At 40.3% G+C, this 20,945-nt stretch overlaps 1 protein-coding gene across 2 annotated transcripts in view; it reads left to right on the top strand.

Moving 5' to 3' along the window:
• The window catches only part of si:ch73-236j9.2 (solute carrier family 35 member E2A), a 48,652-nt gene that overhangs the window by 18,242 nt on the left and 9,465 nt on the right, over nucleotides 1–20,945 (top strand). For both annotated transcript variants that reach the window (XM_041207371.1, XM_041207370.1), the window contains exons 4-6: nucleotides 507–634; nucleotides 1,574–1,694; nucleotides 19,459–19,512. In XM_041207371.1, coding sequence (XP_041063305.1) covers nucleotides 507–634; nucleotides 1,574–1,694; nucleotides 19,459–19,512 — 303 coding nt within the window. The remainder of the gene's footprint in view (nucleotides 1–506; nucleotides 635–1,573; nucleotides 1,695–19,458; nucleotides 19,513–20,945) is intronic.

Raw genomic sequence — 20,945 nt, 5'->3', positions numbered from 1 at the left:
AGCAGGAAGCAGGATTGCGCTGTCAGGAAATGGCCCAACTTGCGATTCCCACTCCGGGGCTGGAAATCTAGGCCATGGTGTTTGTCATTAACATTGCCATAGCAGTAAATTCCATGATTAGTTAACGCATTTTCATCCAACTATTGGAGTAATAGTCAATTTTTCTGAGCTAACAGCTTGAATAAAGGACCAAGTTAATTATTGTCATGAAGCATCAAATTAAACACATTGGGAATTAATTATTAATCAAATTTCATAAATGACTGTTTTTGATCCCTCTAAAAATGTCATGTTATTAAATTTAACATCAAACTGCAATGATAGTGATGCCTCCATAATAAATGCAATAACTCTTGAGGGCTTTACCTCACAAATGCACATTGTCCCATATAATTTGTATTTGTTCATGATTGATATTGACAATAGCTATGTCATTGCTTTCTGCTTGCTTTCACGTTTCATTAAAAGGGTTCACTGATGTACTGTTCTTTTTTGTTGTTGTGCAGGTTTACTACAGTAGTTTTGGGACTGGTAAGCCTGAAAAATGTAGCTGTTTCATTTGCAGAAACTGTAAAAAGTTCAGCGCCAATCTTCACCGTAATTATGTCTAGGCTTATTCTGGGAGAATACACAGGTAAGAAAACTTGCTTCAATAGAAAATACAACAATATTGCCAAAGTTTGTCCCCAGTGTAATTGTGGATTGTGATAATAAATGTCAATTTGCCTATGTAAATAATGTTGGAAAATAGACTTCCCTTGTTACTCAGGCTTTTGTCCCATCTTTCTGGAACTTGGACAGTACTTGGAATATTTAGAAATTCCTGTAGATCAAGCCACAACAAATATCTAAACCCTAGTTTAATAAATACGAATATTTTACACATCCTTCACACAAACAGGAATCCTATCCAGTATGATGGACTCTGCCCTGCCTCAACTCATCTGTCACTGAAACCCTCATCCATGTCTTTGTTACCTCTACCCATAACTACTCCATTGCTTGCTTGGCCAGCTTGCTATCTTCAACCCTTCATAAATTTGAGCTCATCCAAAGTCAACTGCTCGTATTCTTACTCTTGCCATTCACCCATCACCTCTGTGTTCACTGACTTACATTGGCTCTTGATTAAGCAATGGCGCAATTTTAATATTTCCAATCTTGTTTTCAATCTCTTCATGGCTTTGCCCCTCTCCAGCCCAACAACCCTCAGATCCCTGCATTTCTGTAATTCTAACCTCTTTGTCATGCCCTATTTTAATCATTCCACTATTGGTTGCCATGCTTCCAGTAGCCTAGGCCCTAAATCCTGGAATTCCCTCCCTAAACCTCTTTGTATCTCCTTTAAAATGTTCTTTACCTAAACCCCTGTATCTATTTTAAAATGCTCCTTTAAAATCTAACTCTGACCTAACTTTTGGCCATTTGTCCTAATCTATCCTTATGTGGCTTGGTGTCTAACTTTATTTGACAATGCTCCTGTGCGGTGCATTGGGATGTTTTGTTACATTAAATGCTGCATAAATGCATGTTGTTGTTTTACTGCATTACCTCTTCTGAATTGTAATTCTAGGTTTATGGGTTAATATGTCTTTAATGCCTATAATGGGTGGATTGGCGTTGTGTACTGTCACAGAAATCAGCTTTAACATGCTTGGCTTCTCAGCTGCTTTGTCCACCAATATCATGGACTGGTAAGTACTTCTTGATATACATTGACATTGTTAAAAAATGGCAGATCTTGTTTCTTGCTTAAGAACTGCATTGCTATATGCAGTATTTAGCAGCAATGTACAAGTCCACAGATTATTGGCCCAGCAGTATTGGATCTGAAATGGAACATGTGATGTTGCCAACCTTTTATTCCATAAAATTGTTCCATTTGTTTGTGTATTTTGCTTTCATCAAGGATTGCAGCATGGTTTCTAAATCCCATAGAATGCAGTTATTTTAGGGAAAAAGCACTTGAATTTGTATCTTGCTATTATGAAGCAGCTGATGGTAAAGGCTGAGTTGTCCAGTTGCCAGAGGGAAACTTGAAACAACTGTCGTAAGCCATTTTTGCAATTTGGATGTTTCGAGATGCAGGCTTTGAATTCAGTAGTAATAAGACCACCGAGTCTCAGGAGCTTTTATGAAACTAAATTAAACATTTATTAATACAATAAAGATTGTGTAAACATACATACATCTACAAAATTACTACTATAATAACTACAAAAATCCCCTAATTAATCTGACTCTGTTACACCACCATTAAGGCAACAGTAAATCTCATAGATTTAAACAGACACCTGGCAAAGCACACCCTGGACAGTCGCATTCAAAAGGAGTTTCTTTCATCTCTGGGCCCTTGTAGACTGCAGCTTGAGGCATACAGGCTGGAAGCTTCTAACATTTGTTGGATCTTAAAATGCCTCTACACACAATGTCCTTTCTCCTTTATACATATCTTTCTCTTTGAATGTAAATTTTCCATAGTATCATTAGGCTTTTAACTTTACCTCTTCTAACAATAACATCCTTCACCCCACCAATTTTATTAGTAAGCTGAAAAAAAATAAACACATTAGAACATAAGAACTAGGAGCAGGAGTAAGCAATTCAGCCCCTCTAGCCTGCCCTGCCATTCATCACGATCATGGCCGATCTCATTTTGGCCTCAACTCCAATTTCCCGCCCTCTCCCCATAACCTTTCAACCCATTACTAATTAAAAATCTGTCTACCTCCTCCTTAAATTTATTCAGTGTCCTGGCATCCACTGCACTGTGAGGTAGTGAATTCCACAGATTCACGACCCTTTGAGAAAAGTAATTCCTCCTCATCTCTGATTTAAGTCTACCACCCCTTAGCCTAAAACTATGGCCTCTCATTCTAGAATGCTCCACAAGGGAAAACATCTGCTCCACGTTTACTTTGCCTATCCCCTTTAGCATCTTATATACCTCAATTAGATCTCTTCTCATCCTTCTAAACTCTAGCGAGTACAGGCCTAAACTACTCAATCTTTCCTCATAAGACAAGCTCCGCATCTCTGGAATCAATCTAATGAACATCCTTTGAACCGCCTCCTGTGCAACCACATCCTTAAGTAAGGGGACCAAAACTGTGCACAGTACTCCAGGTGCGGTCTCACCAATGCCTTGTATAGTTGCAACAACATTTCCCTATTTTTATACTCTATTCCTTTCGCAATAAATGCCAAAACTCCATTTGCCTTCCTTATTACCAGCTGTACCTGCATACTAGCTTTCAGCGATTCATGCACGAGGACACCCAGATCCCTCTGCACTGAAGCATTCTGAAGCTTCTCTCCATTTAAATAATAAGTCACCTTTATTATTTCTTCCTTGTGACTTATTTTCCCACCTATTTTGGTGGCATCTGCAAATTTAGCTATAGTACCTTCTATCCCTGAATCCAAGTCATTAATATAGATTATAAATAGTTGGGGGCCCAAGGACTGAACCCTGTGGCACCCCACTAGTTACAGCTTGCTAACCAGAAAAAGACCCATTTATCCCAACTCTCTGCTTTCTGTTGGTTAGCCAATCCCCTATCCAAGCTAATATATTACCCCTAAGTCCGTGTGATCTTATCTTGTGTATTAATCTTTTGTGCAGCACCTTATCAAAGGCCTTCTGGAAGTCCGGTTGTACTACATCTACAGGATCCCCATTATCCACTTTGCTTGTCACATCTTCAAAGAACTGTAGCAAATCAGTCAAACACAATTTACTCTTCATAAAACATGCTGACTCTGATGGATTGCATTTTGACTTTCCAAATGCCCCATTACTACTTCCTTAATAATGGTTTCCAACAATTTCCCAACGACAGACTTTAAACTAACTGATCTATGGTTTCCTACTTTCTGCTTCCCCCCACCCCCCACCTTTTTGAATAAGGGCATTATATTAACATTTTTCCAATCCACTGGAACCTTTCCAGAATCCATGGAATTTTGGAATATTATAACTAATGCATCCACTATCTGTGCTACCACTTCCTTTAAGACTCTGGGATGTGGGCCATCAGGTCCTGGGGACTTATCACCCTTTAATCCCAATAATTTGCTCAGGTTTTTTTTTGCAAAAATATACTTTATTCATAAATTTTCAACAACATTTCAAACCATTTCAAAATCACCATCACAAAAATACAGTCAGGTTCAACTTTTACAACATGAATCACAAGGTGTATTAGTACAAACAATGAATATTACAATCATTGGCAAACATTCATTTTGAGCAATACATCCCGAGGGGCTCCTTACAGTTCCCAGCCCCTCAGTGCACTGTGGCAGAAAGGTCTCAGGCAGCGACCTTTCCCCATTGCGCCTTTGCGGCAGCTGCCCCAAGCTCTAGTGCGTCCCTCAGCACGTAGTCCTGGACTTTGGAATGTGCCAGTCTGCAACACTCGGTTGGGGACAACTCTTTACGCTGGAAGACCAACAAGTTACGGGCAGACCAAAGAGCGTCTTTCATCGAGTTGATGATCCTCCAGCTGCAGTTGATGTTTGTCTCGGTGTGTGTCCCTGGGAACAGCCCGTAGAGCACAGAGTCCTGTGTCATAGAACTGCTCGGGATGAACCTCGACAGAAACCACTGCATCTCTCTCCAGACCTTCTTTGCAAAGGCACAGTCTACAAGGAGGTGAACAATGGTCTCTTCCCCATCACAGCCACCTCAAGGGCAACGTGCAGAGGGGGTGAGATTCCTGGTGTGTAGGAAGGATCTGACAGGGAGGGCCTTTCTCACCACCAGCTAAGCTACGTCTTGGTGCTTGTTGGAAAGTTCTGGCGATGAGGCATTCTGCCAAATGACTTTGACAGTCTGCTCGGGGAACCATCCCACCGGATCCACCATCTCCTTTTCCCTTAGGACCTCTAAGACGTTACGTGCCGACCACTGCCTGATGGACTTGTGGTCAAAGGTGATTCCCTGTATAAATTTTTCCACGAGGGACAGGTGGTACGGCACAGTCCAACTACTTGGAGCGTTCCACGGCAGCGTGACCAGACCCATTCTTCGCAACTGCTCAGTACTTTTTCTCTAGTGATGTTACCTGCTACCCTCCTTAATTTACCTAATTAACATCTCAAAACTACTATACTTCAAAGTATACTTCTAGTGATGGTGATTGTTCTAAGTTCCTTCTCTATATTCTCTGCATTACTTGTTACTATTGGGGTGGTACTAGTGTCCTCCACTGTGAAAACTGAGGCAAAATATTGATTGCTTGGTGTCTTCTAGCTAGGTGCAAGATTTCACCCGCAATCTTGAATAGTTTCTTTTAACAAATGCAAATTTACACTTTACCAACTACCCTCCTTATATTTACCTAATTAACATCTCAAAAGTACCATACTTCAAAGCACCCAGACTAGCTGGCTTTAATCCAATTAAGACACACATGTAAACACAGACCCCACTAGAACTTTTAAATTTCCAATAACATTATAGACATTAATATCTCTTCATGACAATTGCCTTGTCATATCTCTTTAATGATTCTTATACTGACTGCAATCACTGTTATCTTGATAAATGCAGCAAAATCTCTCATACATTACTTAGATAAATGATTAACCAGTTTTTGGTAGTTGAGGGAAGGAGGGAGGGATGCCTTGTGACATAGTAGGTAGAGTCCCTACCTCTGAACCAGAAGCTCTGGCTTTGAGTCTCACTCAGACTTGATGACCGCAGATGGTGCGTTCATAATGTGATCAAACATTGTTAACCTGCAAATCCTTCTTATGTATCTATATCAGGTGGTAAGAGCAGGAAGGTTTCCTGGTCTGTCTGAGCCTGCGGAAGACAATGGTAAGCCACTGCAGTACCTTGTCATGGACCAACACTTGGGAATCCACGGTCGCCAGTGCCCTTTGTAGGGTACCTAAAGAGAGGGAGTTGAGGTAGAAATGTTGGCTAGAACCCCAGAAAGAGTTCCTGGGACATGATTTAATTTGGGAACTAAGAACTCTTAAGGATGCATAGGTTCCTTATTACTCATCAGATTGTGATTATTTCCTGGAGTAGGGCATGAATCCATGGATTTCTGATATACAATCATAAAATGGTACAGCATAGTGGAGGCCATTCAGTCTATTGATTCTGTACTGGCTGTTTCAAAGAGTACTTCAGTTAGCCCCATTCCCCAATATTTTACCTATGTCCCTGCAATCTTTTTCTCCTTCTAGTATTTATAATATTTCCTCGTGGACGCTACCGTTGAATCTGTATCCATTACCTTATAGGCAATGTATTCCAAAGCCATGTATTGTTCCGGTGCTGTGGAGTTCTATCTGCTAGTTCTAGTGTCAACAAATGAGTCTTCTAGGCATGCAGTTTTAGTTCAATTTTTGACTTGAATATAGGCTTCTACTGTATAGCAAATGAATAATATTATTGTTTATTGATTCTAATTAGTTTTTAATGTGAATTAAAAGCATTGGTTTAATGTTATTAGAATATACAGAATACATTTTACATGTTTAGTGTTACGTTTCCCACTGCATGTTGACATAAGTGGCAGGATTACAGGTCAGAAATGGCAATGCATTTCTGTTTTTTAAGCTTTAATAGTTATAACAACTTAACTTTATATAGCACTTTTAATGTAATCAAATGTACCAAAGTGCTTCACTAGAAAATTATCAAGGAAAATTTTGACATGGAACTATAGAATTCCATAGACTGGGGCCTAAACTGCTTTAGGCACGGCTGCCAATAGTGGGACAGTTAAACTTGGAGATGCTGAAAAGGCTGAAATTATATCTCGGAGAGTTGTGGGGCGGGCTGGAGGGGTTTGTATTGTCAGAGAGGGGCAAAGCCAAGGAGGGATTTGAAAACAAGATGAGAATTTCACGATTGGCTCACAGTCAAGGAATAGCTCAATGTAGGTCAACGAGCACAAGATTGTGGATAAACAGGACTTGGTGCGAGTTAAGACATGAGCAACAGGGTTTTGGATGACTTCAAGTTTACAGAGTGTAAAACGTGGGTAGCCAGCCAAGAGTAGATTAGAATAGTCAAGCCTAGAGGTGGCAATGGCGTGGGTGAGGGCTTAGCAGTAGATCAGCTGAAACAGGGCAGACTCAGGTGACGTTATAGAGGTGGAAAGAAGCAATCTTAGTGATGGCGCATATATGGAACTCATTTTGGGGTCAAATATGACACTCAGATTGTGCATAGTCTGGTTCAGCCTCAGACAGTTGCCAGGGAGAGGGATGGAGACAGTGGCTAAGTCATGGAATTTTTAGGGGAGACTGAAGACAATGGCTTTTGTCTTTTCAATATTTAATTGGAGAAAATTTATGCTCACCCATTACCGGTACAAATAAGCAGTATGAAAATTTAGCAACAGTGGAGGAATCGAAAGAGGTGGTGGTGAGGTAGACCTGGGTGTCGCTAGCAGACGTATTGAAACTAATGCTTTGTTTTTGGATGATGTTGCAAGGGGCAGCATTTAGATGAGAAATATAAGTGAGCCAAGGATAGATCCTTGGAGGACATCAGAGGTAATTTCTTGCAGGAGCAGGAAGAGAATCCATTGTAAGTGATACTTTGGCTATGATTAAATAGATAAGAATGGAACCAGGTGAGTGCAGTCCCACACTACTGGATGATAGTGGGAAGACGTTCATCTGATTCAGAAATAAAGTTTGTATTTCTTTCCCATTTACTTCAAGTTTTGCACTGCTCATCCAGGTGTACATTTTCCAAGTACACTTCAATTGACTCATGATATATAAAAGTTAATCTGAAGATACTTCATGGTTATAGTACAATATTTTGCTAACAAGGGTTCATGGGCAAATATAACCCTTGTGACTTGTACTAAATGGATAATTATAAGACTAAAACATTTTAAAAATAATATCCAGTTTCTAAATAAGCCAACTAACAGCCACAGCAGCTCAATTGGTATCTATAAAAAAGGTAGGTTATGATATTCCATGTGTGCAGCATTCAACATTGTTCTGAAATGTCGACCTGCCTTTTCTCTTTACAGATGTTAACTGCCGGCTCTGTAGTTCCAACATTTTGTGTTTTTAATTTGCATTCTCAAAATCTGCAAATTTATCTTTTTAACAATGTTACAAAGGGCTGAGTGTAGTGTTCTCATGTAATTCAGTTGAATCAAATTAAAATACAATTTTATTATTTTTTGTGTAATACAAATTTGATTAGAATGACAGAAAACCAGCTTAGGCCAGATTGGCATTAATAATACACATGAGCACGTACAAGAATTCATTTAAAAACTGCGCAGGGTGAGTGTGGAGAATTCATTTTAAAAACCGAGCGGGGCGAGTGTGGAGAATTCATTTTAAACAAAGAGAGGGAAGATTTCATTTAAAAAGAGCGGAGAGAGTAGCTGATTGATGAGTATTTCTAGACTTTAAAATAAAATTAAGTTTGTGTTTAGGTCTCTAGTCTTTATTTTCTCTTTCTTAAAAATAACTTGTTAAGCATAAGATCGATACTGGTGTAAAAAAAATTACAATAAAGCATAAAGAGAGGGGATGCTAGAGTAACTAATCAATTAATCAAATAAAATAAGTTAGCGATGGCAAGACAGGTGATGTGTTGCAGCTGCAGCATGTGGGATCTGCTGGACACCAAGATGATCCAGAGTGAACACGTCTGTAGTGAATGTTTGCAGCTCAAGGAACTTGGGATCCAAGTTGGAGTCCGAGCTGCAGTCATTGCGCCACGTCAAGGATGGGGACAGTTACCTGGACACTTTGCTCCAGAAGGTGGTCACACCCCTCAGATTAGGTCATTCAAATTCAGGAAGGTGTGACTGCAGGTGAGGCAGGTATGGGGACCCATGGGGTAACATTCGAGGAGCTCAACCCCTGCAATAGTCCAACAGTTACGAGGTTCTTGCAAGCTGTGTGGACGAGAACAGGGACTACAGTGAGGATGAGCGACCTCAACTCAGCCCTGTAGTACAGGGAGTCATTCAAGTGGGGAGAACGTTGTAGTGATAGGGGACAGTATAATTAGGGGGATAGATACTGCCCTCTGCAGTTGTGAGCATGAGTTCCTTAGGCTGTGTTGCCTGTCCGGTGCCAGGGTTAAGGACATCTCTTCGGGGCTGGAGAGGAATTTGGAGTGGGAGGGGAGAGATCCAATGTCACAGAATCACATTGCAGAAGAGGCCCTTTGGCTCATCGAGTCTGCACCGACTCGTGGGAAACACCTGACCTACCTACCTAATCCCATTTGCCAGTACTTGGCCCATAGCCTTGAATGTTATGACGTGCCAGGTGCTCATCCAGGTACTTCTTAAAGGATGTGAGGCAACCCACCTCCACCACCCTCCCAGGCAGTGCATTCCAGACCGTCACCACCCTCTGGGTAAAAAAGTTTTTCCTCACAATCCCCCTAAACCTCCTGCCCCTGATCTTGAACTTATTCCCCCTTGTGACTGATCCTTCAACTAAAGGGAACAGCTGCTCCCTATCCATCCTGTCCATGCCCCTCATAATTTTGTACACCTTGATCAGGTCGCCCCTCAGTCTTCTCTGCTCTAAGGAAAACAACCCAAGTCTATCCAACCTCTCTTCATAACTTAAATGTTTCATCCCAGGCAACATCCTGGTAAATCTCCTCTGCACCCCCTCCCATCCTATAATGTGACGACCAGAACTGCACACAGTACTCCAGCTGTGGCCTCACCAAGGTTCTATACAACTCCAACATGACCTCCCTACTTTTGTAATCTATGCTTTGATTGATAAAGGCAAGTGTCCCATATGCCTATTTCACCACCCCACTAACATGACCCTCTGCCTTCAGAGATCGATGGACACACACGCTAAGGTCCCTTTGTTCCTTGGAATTTCCTAGTGTCATGCCGTTCACTGAATACTTCCTTGTCAAATTACTCCTTCCAAATGTATCACCTCTCATTTTTCAGGGTTAAATTCTATCTGCCCATCTGACCATTCCGTCTATATCTTCCTGTAGCCCAAGACACTCAACCTCACTGTTAACCACGTGGCCAATCTTTGTGTCATCCGCAAACTTACTAATCCTACCCCCCACATAGTTATCTACGTTGTTTATATAAATGACAAATAATAGGGGACCGAGCACAGACCCCTGTGGTACGCCACTGGACACTGGCTTCCAGTCACTAAAGCATCCTTTTGTCATCACCCTCTGCCTCCTACAACTAAGCCAATTTTGAATCCACCTTATCAAATTACCCTGTATCCCATGTGCATTTGCCTTCTTTGTAAGTCTCCCATGTGGGATCTTGTCACAGACTTTGCTGAAATCCATATAAACTACATCAACTGCACTACTCGCATCTAAACACCTGGTCACCTCCTCAAAAAATGCAATCAAATTTGTTAGGCATGACCTCCCTCTGACAAAGCCATGCTGACTATCCCTGATCAAACCTTGCCTTTCCAAGTGGAAATAGATACTCTCCTTCAGAACTTTCTCCAATAGTTTCCCTACCACTGACGTGAGGCTTACTGGCCTATAGTTCCTGTCTTATCTCTACAACCCTTCTTAAATAGTGGAACCACATTAGCTGTTCTCCAGTCCTCTGGCACCTCCCTCGTGGCCAAAGAGGAATTAAAAGTTTGGATCAGAGCCCGTGCGATCTCCTCCCTTGCCTCCCTCAGCAGTCTGGGACCCAAATCATCTGGACCTGGAGATTTGTCCACTTTTAAGCCTGCCAACACCTCCAATATCGTCATTCCCTATATCAATTTGCTTAAGAACCTCACAGTCTCTCTCCCAGAGTTCAATACCTTCATCCTCGTTCTCTTGGGTGAAGACGGATGTGAAGTATTCGTTCAACAATCTAGTGATGTCCTCTGGCTCCACCCATAGATTGCCCCCTGGTCCCTTATGGGCCCTATTCTTTCCCTGGTTATCCTCTTCCCATTGATATACTTATAGAATATCTTGGGATTTTCCCTACTTTTACCAGCCAGAGCTTTCTCATATCCCTCTTTGCACTCCTAATTGCTTTCTTAAGCTCCACCCTGCACTTTCTGTACTGCACTAATGCCTCTGCAGATTTGTTTCCTTTGTACCTGCTAAAAGCCTCTGTTTTCCTTCTCAGCGTAACCTGAATATCTCTGGTCATCCATGGCTCTTTGGGCTTGTTACTCCTTCCTATCGCCCTAGAGGGAACATGTTGAGCCTGTATCCTCCCCGTTTCCTTTTTGAACCCCCCCCCCCCCCCACTGTTCCTCTGTAGATTTCCCCACAAGTAACTGTTGCAGTCTATCTTGGCCAGATCCTGCCTTATTTTACTAAAATCCACTCTTCCCCCAATCCAAAACATTTTTTTGCAACTTGTTTATTTCTTTGTCCATAACAAACTTAAATTGTACCATGTTGTGGTCGCTTTCGCTAAAATGCTCCCCCTCCACCACCTCAGTCACCTGTCCAGCTTCATTCCCCAGAATTAGGTCCAGCACTGAGCCATCCCTTGTTGGACCCTCTACATATTGACCTAAAGAGTTCTCCTGTATATATTTCAAGAAATCCACTCCATCCAAGCCCTTAACACTATGTCTATCCCAATTAATGTTGGGAAAGTTGAAATCACCTAATATAATTACCCTATTGTTTTTGTTTTTACACACCTCCACAAATTGTGCACATACTTGCTCCTCAATTTCCCGTTGACTAAGTGGGGGTCTATAGTAAACACCTAAGAATGTGGCTGTCCCTTTTTTATTCCTAAGCTCTACCCACAAAGCTTCATTCGATGCCCCCTCCAAGGTATCATCTCTCCTTACTGCAGTAACTGACTCCTTAACAACTAATAATGCAATGCCTCCTCCTCTTATACCCCCTCCCCTGTCTCGCCTTAAGATTCTGTATCCCGGAATGTTGAGCTGCCAATCCTGCCCTTCCCTCAACCACGTCTCAGTGATGGCTGCTATGTCACAATTCCACGTTTCAATCCTCAGCCTTGACTCATCCGTTTTACCTGTAATATTCCTGGCATTAAAGTAGAGTCCATCCAACCTTGCCTTACTCCCTTGAAACTTAATGCAGCTGTAGTCCCTCTGACTTGATTGTTTTACTGTATTATGACGTGTCCCTATTCTGCTAACATTCTGTGTCCCCTCCCCCTGCTGAATTAGTCATTGTTGTCATCCACGTTGGTATCAATGACATTGATAGGACTAGAAAGGAGATTCTGCTGAAAGAATTTGAACAGTTAGGAGCTAAATTAAAAAGCAGAACTTCCAAGGTTGTAATCTCAGGATTACTATCCGAGCCACAGGCAAGCTGGCATAGGGTAAATAAAGTCAAAGAGTTAAATGTGTGGCTCAAAGATTGGTGTGGGAGGATTGGGTTTCAGTTCATGGGGCATTGGCATCAGTACTGGGTAGAAGGGAGCTGTTCTGGTGGGACGGGCTTCACTTGAACCATGCTGGGACCAATATCCTGGCGAATCGAATAACTACGGCTGTAGAGAGGACTTTAAACTAAATAGATGCGGGGAGGGTTCTGGTGAGGGGATATGTAGGCTTACAAAGCAAATGGATATGGCAGCTTTGCAGGACGGCTATTTAGGCAATGATACCCAGAGTGTGACAGGAAGGGAAAGAGTATCCAAACATTAAAAAACAGCAGCAAATAGGGTCAAAAGAGGAAAAATGATGAAAAGTCAAAATGAATGGCTCTTTACTTTAATGCACATAGTATTCAGAACAAAATTAATTAATTAACGGCACAGACCTTAATGGTATGATATTATAGCCATTACAGAGACATAATTACAAGGCAATCAAAGCTGGGAACCAGGGGTATTGACTTTTCCAAAGGACAGGCAGGAAGGAAAGGGTGATGAGGTAGCCTTTTTAGCACGAGATGGAATAAGTACGATAACAAGAAATGACCTTGGATTGGAAGATGTAGAATCCAAAAGGGTGGAGGTAAGAAATGACAAGGGGAAGACAACACTGGTGGAAGTAGTCTACAGGCCCCCCAACAGTAGCAATATTGTAGGACAGAGAATAAAGCAGGAGATAATGATGGCATGTAAAAAAGGCAGTACATTAATCATGGCTGACTTTAGTCTTGTAGATTAGGAAAATCAAATTGGCAGAGGTAACCATGAGCAAGAATTCATAGTATTCGGGATAGTTTCCTAGAACAATATGTTGTGGATCCAACCAGGGATCAGGCTATTTTGATCCCTGGCAATGTGTAAGGAGGCAGGTTTAATAAATGGTCTGAGTAAAAGATCCGCTAGAAAACTGACCATAACAGTAGAATTTAGCATTCAGTTTGAGAGTGAGAAATGGGTTGGAAGCAACTAAGGGTAATTACAAAGGAATGAGGGCAGAGTTAGCTAGAGTGGACTTGGAAAGGAGTTTAGTAGAAAACACAGTTAATGAACAATGGCAGGCGTTTAAGAAAATAGTTCATGACTCAATAAAAATATATCCCAGTGAGGAGGAAGAACTCTAGGAAGGGGATAAACCAACCATGGTTAAACAAGGAAGTTAAGGAGTGTATGAAATTGAAAGAAAAGACATACAATGTGGCAAAGATTAGTGGTAAGCCAGAGGATTGGGAAAGTTTTAAAAACCAACAGAAGATGACCAAAAAATAATAGAGGGAGAAAATAAACTTTGAGGGTAAACTAGCAAGTAATATAAAAATGGACAGTAAAGGCTTCTTTAAATATTTAAAAAGGAAGAGAGAGGCCAAAGTGAACATAGGTCCCTTAGAGAATGTGGCTGGGGAAATAATAATGGGGAACTTTGAAATTGCAGAGGAGTTGAATATATACTTTGTATCAGTCTTCACTGTGGAAGACACTAATAGCATTCCAAAAATACTAAATAATCAAGGGGCAAAAGTTGGGGGAGGAAACAAATACAATAACGATCACTAGAGAAAAAGTACTAGGGAAGCTAATGGGGCTAAAGGCCGATAAGACCCCTGGAACTGATGGGTTGCATCCTAGGATATTAAAGTAAGTAACTGCAGAGAAAGTGGATGCACTGGTAGGAATCTTCCAAGAATCCTTAGATTCTGGAAAAGTTCCAGAGGATTGGAAAACTGCCAATGTAACACCCTTATTCAAAAAGGGAGGGAGCCAAAAAGCAGGCCAATTAGCTTAACATCTGTCATTGGGAAAATGTTAGAATCTATTATAAAGGATGTAATAGCAGAGCATTTAGAAATGCTTAATATAATCAAGCAGAGTCAGCATGGTTTTATGAAGGGGAAATCATGCCTGACAAATTTATTAGAATTATTTGAGGAGGTAACAAGCAGGATTGATAAAGGGGAGCCAATAGATGTAATATATTTGAATTTCCAAAAGGCATTTGATAAGGTACCGCATATAAGGCTACTTAATAAGTTAAGAACTCATGGTGTTGGGGTAGTATATTAGCAAGGATAGAGAATTGGTTAACTAATAGAAGACAGAGAGTTGGAATAAGGGGGGCAATTTCAGGATGGCAACCTGTAACTAGTGGAGTGCCACAGGGATCAGTGCTGGGGCCACAATTATTTATAATATATATTAATGACTTGGATGAGCAAAATGAATGTACTATTGCCAAGTTTGCGGATGACACAAAAATAGGTTGGATGGCAAGCAGTGAGGATGGCAGTCTACAGAAGGATGTAGACCGGTTAAGTGGGTGGGCAAAAACTTGGCAGATGGTATGTATTTTTGTGAGAAAGTGTGAGGTTATGCACTTCAGCAGGAAGAATAGTAGAGCTGAATATTATTTAAATGGAGAAAACTGCAGAAAGTTGCAACACAGAGGGATTTGGGGGTCCTCGTGCATAAATCTCAAAAAGCTAGAATATAAATTCAACAGGTAATAGGGAAGGCAGAAGGAACGTTGGCCTTTGTTTCAAAGGGAATGGAGTATAAAAATAGGAAAGCCTTGCTAAAACCAAACAAGGCACTAGTTACACCACACCTAGAATACTCTGAACAGTTTTTGTCTCTTTATCTAAGAAAAGATGTACTGGCATTGGAGGCAGTCCAAAGAAGGTTCACTAGTTTGATCCCAGGTATGGAAGGATTTTCTTATGAGAAGAGGTTGAGTAGGTTGGGCCTGCACTCATTGGCGTGTGGAAGAATGAGAGGCGACCTTATTGAAACATATAAGATTCTTAGGGGGCTTGACAGGGTAGATGGTGAGAGGTTGCTTTCCCTTGTGGGAGAGTCTAGGACCAGAGGACATAATCTCAGAGTAAAGGCTCCCCTAGTTAAGACAGAGATGAGGAGCAGTTTCTTCTATCAGAGGGAGTTAATCTATGGAATTCTTTACCACTGACAGCTTTAGAGGCTGGGTCGTTAAGTATATTCAAGGCTGAGTTAGACAGATTTTTAATCAGTAAGGGAATCGAAGGTGATGGGAAAAAGGCAGGAAAGTTGAGTTGAGGATTATCAGATCAGCCATGATCTCATTGAATGGCAGAGCAGACCTAAATGGCCTACTTCTGCTCCTACGTCTTATTGTCTTATAATAAAATTCAATAACCACAGTGTGGGTCAATATAATTGAGGTTGCACTTCTGCGATAGAAAAGTAACCACGTTGAACATAAGTTCCTTTCACACTTCTGCTCCAGTGGTTAATTTAAAATGTCATTAAACAACTGAGTAACATAGATTTCTATGATGTAGCTGTGAAGTAGACAAAATGGCTTAATGAAAATGTACCAAATGCCAGTTTACTCATGAATCAAATAGAATCATAGAATGATTGCTGCGCAAAAGAGGCCCTTCAGCCAGTCAAGTGCATGCTGGGGCTCTGCAAGAACAATTTAGCTAGTCCCACTCTCTGGCCCTGCAATTTTTTCCCTTCGTGAAGCTCAGGTGTATCTAGACAGGAAGACCTGATGCTGAAAAGTGATCAAGTTCTCTTGGTTTAGGGATGGCGTTCCACAAGCAAGATACATTTTGCATGTCAATCTCAGAAAATTCGGTGGACTTAATCATGTTCATTATAGTTAATTACATTCAAATTTACAGTCCAAATGTGATGAGTTTAGCATTAACCGTTAAGGACAGGATCCAGGAATGTAGCTAAATTGTTCAGGGAAATTAGATTATATCTGCAAATTTAAATTTCCCAAGAAACGTTTGAGTAGGTCATTCCATCCTGGAAGCAGAAACTGACGCTGGGTAATTAACTTATTGCACCTAAAACCAGCTGTATATCAAAAGGTATAAGCAGTGTTTAGATAAATTATTTGGGCTATTTACTTAAATAATTTGGACATGGGAAGCAGAAGTCCAATTTCAAAATTTGCGGACATCGTGTTATGACATGGCAAGTGATGTGCGCCAGGTGGACCAAATCCACAAGGGAAACTCACAATGGTTTTGCAATTTATGTTTATTATGAGAAGATTTTGTGCTGAATTCAGAAGTAATGAGCCTACTAGCACCTTTAGAGATTTAAAAAAATAAACTAAAACATTTATTAATGAAAGAAAAGATTTCAAGCACATACATAAAATTACAGTTATTTAATACTGTAACAAATCCTAAAATTTCTAATTACCTGACTCCCAACTACACACCCCCTTTAAGGCAACAGTCCAAAATAGATTTTTAACGTAGATAGGCAATCCAGCAAGTTTACCACAGCAACCACTTGACAGTGGAATTCCAAAGGCTGGTCTCCAATTTTGGTTACTGGACAAGCCAGACTTCTGCAAAAGTAGCTGGAGGTTTTTTCCCAAGGCTGTTTTACACGTTCCTTTTAGGTTTTACATGGCACCCCCAACATAGCCTTTCATTCTTCTTTATAAATGTTTTTCTCTCTTTAATCTGTAAATTCCATTGTTCTATACGTCTTTGGAAATTTATTTTTCCCATAATATAAAAATCTTTCATATTGGCAACACCTTTGGGAAAAATAAACATACTGCTTGGCCTTGCTTATCTTGTTAGTTGTAAACATCCTATCGTCCCTTTGAAACCTAAACAGCCCCTTCACTTATCTAAAAATGCAAATTTCTTTCATAGCCTACATGCTGCCCATATCCATGTCTGCTCATTAGCATTTCAAACGCTTTGACACCTAACTTTTGATAATTTCAAGCTTGAAGTTTATCTGACTTTAATTCAATTAAATCACCCAGACAGACTTGCACCCATAAACCTACTTTACAATAGACCACAATAATATAATTTTAAAAAGTTAGTTTTATGACAATCAAATTGGGAAGTGTTGTTAATATTCGGGAGGACTGTGACGAGATACAAAAAGTAATTAATATACTTGCAGAATGGGTAATTGACAAATGAATTTTAATTCAGTTGTGAGGTGTATTTTATTAAGAAGAATAAGAAAGCTTCATATACCTGAGAAACAAAGTATCTAAATGAGGTAGAAGAGCAAAGGACTCTAAGGGTACGGAAACACAAATCACTAAAAGTAGAGCTGCAGGTTTACAAGGCCATGAAAACAAAAATACAAAATACTGGGGTTCATTTCTGGAGGCATAGAAATGAAAAGCAGTAACGTTATGTTAAACCTGTACAGAACCTTGGTTAAAGCACACTTGAAGTACTGTTCACAGTTCTGGTTTCCATAATATTAAAAGGATATAGAGGTGGTGGAGATGGTGCAAAAGAAGATTTACAAATATGGCACTGGAACTGGTAGGCTAGATTAACCAGGAAAGGTCAAACAGGCTGGGACTCTCTTCTCTGGAAAGTAAGAGGTTCAGGGGTAATATTGGCCTTTAAGATTATGAAAGGGTTTGGTAGGGTAGATGTAGAAAATATGTTTTTACAAACAGACAGGGCAGAATCTTGCCCTTGTCAGGCGGGCTCGGCAGGGGCGATTGGGAAGCCGACCGCCACTCGTGATCAGGGCCGGACTGTGACTTCAAACTGGCAGGCTAATTAAGGCCTGTCCAGCTTGAAACGCAAGCAGCAACGCTCAGTCCTGTCTGTGCGGGTGGGGGAGGAGGGCAGGCAGGGAACTTTGTGCATGCACGTGAGTGAGTGCTCGCCCGATGTCAATGCGTGTCATTTCACACTCGAGCGGGTCGGGTGCGCACCTGCCTGTAGGGATGAAAATTCTGCCCACGGGCCATAAATATAAGATTGTCACTATTAAATCAATTGGGAATTCAGGAGAAACTTCTTTACACAGAGAATGGTGAGATGTGAAACTCGGTACCGCAGAGATTAGCTGAGGTAAATATCATTGATGCCTATAAAGGAAAACCTGATAAACATATGAAGGGGAAAAGGAGAGGAAATTCCATTTATTAGGTGAGATGAAAAGGTGTGGGAAAAGGCTTGTGCAGAGTTTAAATATTGGCATGGACCATTTGGGCCTAATGGCCTGTATCTGTGCTATAAATTCTATGCCCTATGCAATAGATTTCAGATAAATATTTATTGACCATCTGCCTTGAATTGCTGCATACAAAACAATTATTATAATTCCAAATGTTTATTTTAAAAGAAAATCCTAGTTATTAAAATCTTTCCCTTTTCTGTATTAACTCTCAGGATTACACGTGAGTTAACTTTTGTTCCCATTTTCCCCTCACCTCCACACAATTCTTCTTGCTGACTTAAATAGCTTTTAAAAAGCTCATTTTATTTTTAAGCACATCTTAGCATCAGCAAGTCTCAGCATTGCTGAGACCAAGGTCTCTTTGGCTTCCTATTAGTTTAACTCCCTGTTTACTCGCACCTATTGTTTTTAAAAAACAAACATGAATACAAAGCAAAAATGCCCTTAACCGAAAACTCTAGTTAGGTTTTTGAAAAGTTGTCCCTTTTTTCTTCCTCGTTCTGTTAAAATCAGCAGCAATCTCAAACCCTTTTCAAATAAAGTAGTTTAATTGCTGCAAATCCAACCTTTAAGTCTAACGTTGAATTCCTGTGTGCTATAGTAGTTACATCGTTGACTCGTTTTAACACTCTAAATTCCTGCTTCCCGCTTACATTGCAATTTGCCTCATTAATGGGGAAGGCAATGGCATAGTGGTATTGTCGCTGGTCTAGTAATCCAGAAACCCAGGGTAATGCTATGGGGACCCAGGTTCAAATCCAAATTTGAGTTTATTAAAAGTCTAATGATAACCATGAAACCATTGCCGATTGTTGTAAAAACCCATCTGGTTCACAAATGTCCTTTAGGGAAGGAAATCTGCTGTCCTTCCTGATGTGGCCTACTTGTGACTCCAGACCCACACTATTGTGGTTGACTGTGAATTCCCTCTGAACAAGGGCAATTCAGGATGGGCAATAAATGCTTACCGAGCCAGCAACGCCTACATCCCATGAATGAATTAAAAAATTAATAGAATTATATCATATTGTAATAAGAGACTAATTTTAAATTGGATTTCCAGCCAAGAAAATAATTGCTAATTTAGCTCAGTAAACATGTCTGTTATGTTGAAGCATGCTGATGCTACCTATGATAACACACTTTTTTTTAGTTTACAGAATGTCTTCTCTAAAAAGCTGCTTAGTGGAGACAAATATAAATTCTCGTAAGTATCAATCATTTAACCTTTTTGGTATTGCAGTTAATTTACTTGATGTGACTCGATCTGTATCATGTACTATGATCAAAATAAAGTCAAACTTGCGTAATTCCTTCCTCTATTTACTAACCAATACTATCCGAGTCTCCCTCCCACCAATGCATTTTCTCTGTCTTTTTGTTGCGTCCTTATGCCAGAATGTGCTGCTTTAATCATTTTCCCTGAGCTCAGATTCCCTTGTGTTGCATTTTGTCATTACTGCATGCAAAATGTGGGGGAACGGATGAATTTCAAGAATGTTGTAGTAAAGTTTGGGGCTGTGCTGCCATCCCTAGTTTGGCTGTTTATATGTTTAAAAACCCTGAACAACTGATCCCAGGCTGCGGCATAAACAATTTTTTGCAGTTTGGACTTCAAAGACTACAGTAGTGATGAGCTTGGGCTTTGACTGCATCACATACGATGACACAACAATGTCAATGAACTTAAGAGTGCCTTGAAAGTTAGGAAGTAGGACTGAATTTTAGGTGAGGCTGTGTAAATTGACTTTTCAATCCAGAAGTGGATGTTAGAGCAATTTTACTTGGCTTATTTGATCATAACTTACAGCACAGAAAGAGCTGTGTGGCTGTTAGAGCTGTTTTGCTTAGTCCTACATTCCTGCTTATTATTTGTACCCTGTAAGTTCCTCAATCTCAAATACCTGTTTAATTTCCTTATAAACTTATTTATGGATTCAACTTCCACCACGTTTTCTGGTATAAATGCATCCTGGCGACCACCATCCTGCAGTCAAATGATATAAATTGGATAAACTACTTGAAATTTTCATTGATGAAAAGTAAAGGATGCTGCAAGTCTCATTTTGGTCATTAAATGCAAGATTTTCATTGATTTAGATATAAACACATCATTTTAATCAATATATACCAGTGAATGTAAAGAAATTGTTTCCTAGTGGTAGAAGCTAGCAAATAATGAAATGTGTTTTATTTAAATTAGTTGTACTAATTGCCCAGTAGCAGAATTGAAAATGTATTTCTGGCTGGTATTAGACTTACAGGATAACTATAGAATTCTACCTAAGTACTGTTGTTGCAACAGCATTTATACTGCCACATACTTTTATCCATTTGTATGCATTTGTAATTTTAACTTTTAGCCTGGAGCAATCTATAATGTATAATTATTCACCTCTGAAGCTACACAGAAACTCTTCATTTAATATTTTTACAGTTGTGTAAGACTGCAGTTGAGAGTTACATTCCAATTTGCTTCAGCAAAATTGGTTTACTGCAATGTAGGATGATTGAAAACTGTGTTGTAGGATTGTGTGCAAGATCTTGAGGGATCTGGACAGAGTACATAGGGAGAAACTGCTCTCGGTGGAATGATCGAGAACCAGTGAACACCGAGTTAAGGGAATGACAAAAAGCTCA

Source organism: Carcharodon carcharias, chromosome 15, assembly GCF_017639515.1.
Source record: "Carcharodon carcharias isolate sCarCar2 chromosome 15, sCarCar2.pri, whole genome shotgun sequence".
NCBI classification, from domain to species: domain Eukaryota; kingdom Metazoa; phylum Chordata; class Chondrichthyes; order Lamniformes; family Lamnidae; genus Carcharodon; species Carcharodon carcharias.
This window is presented reverse-complemented; position numbering and strand designations above follow the sequence as displayed.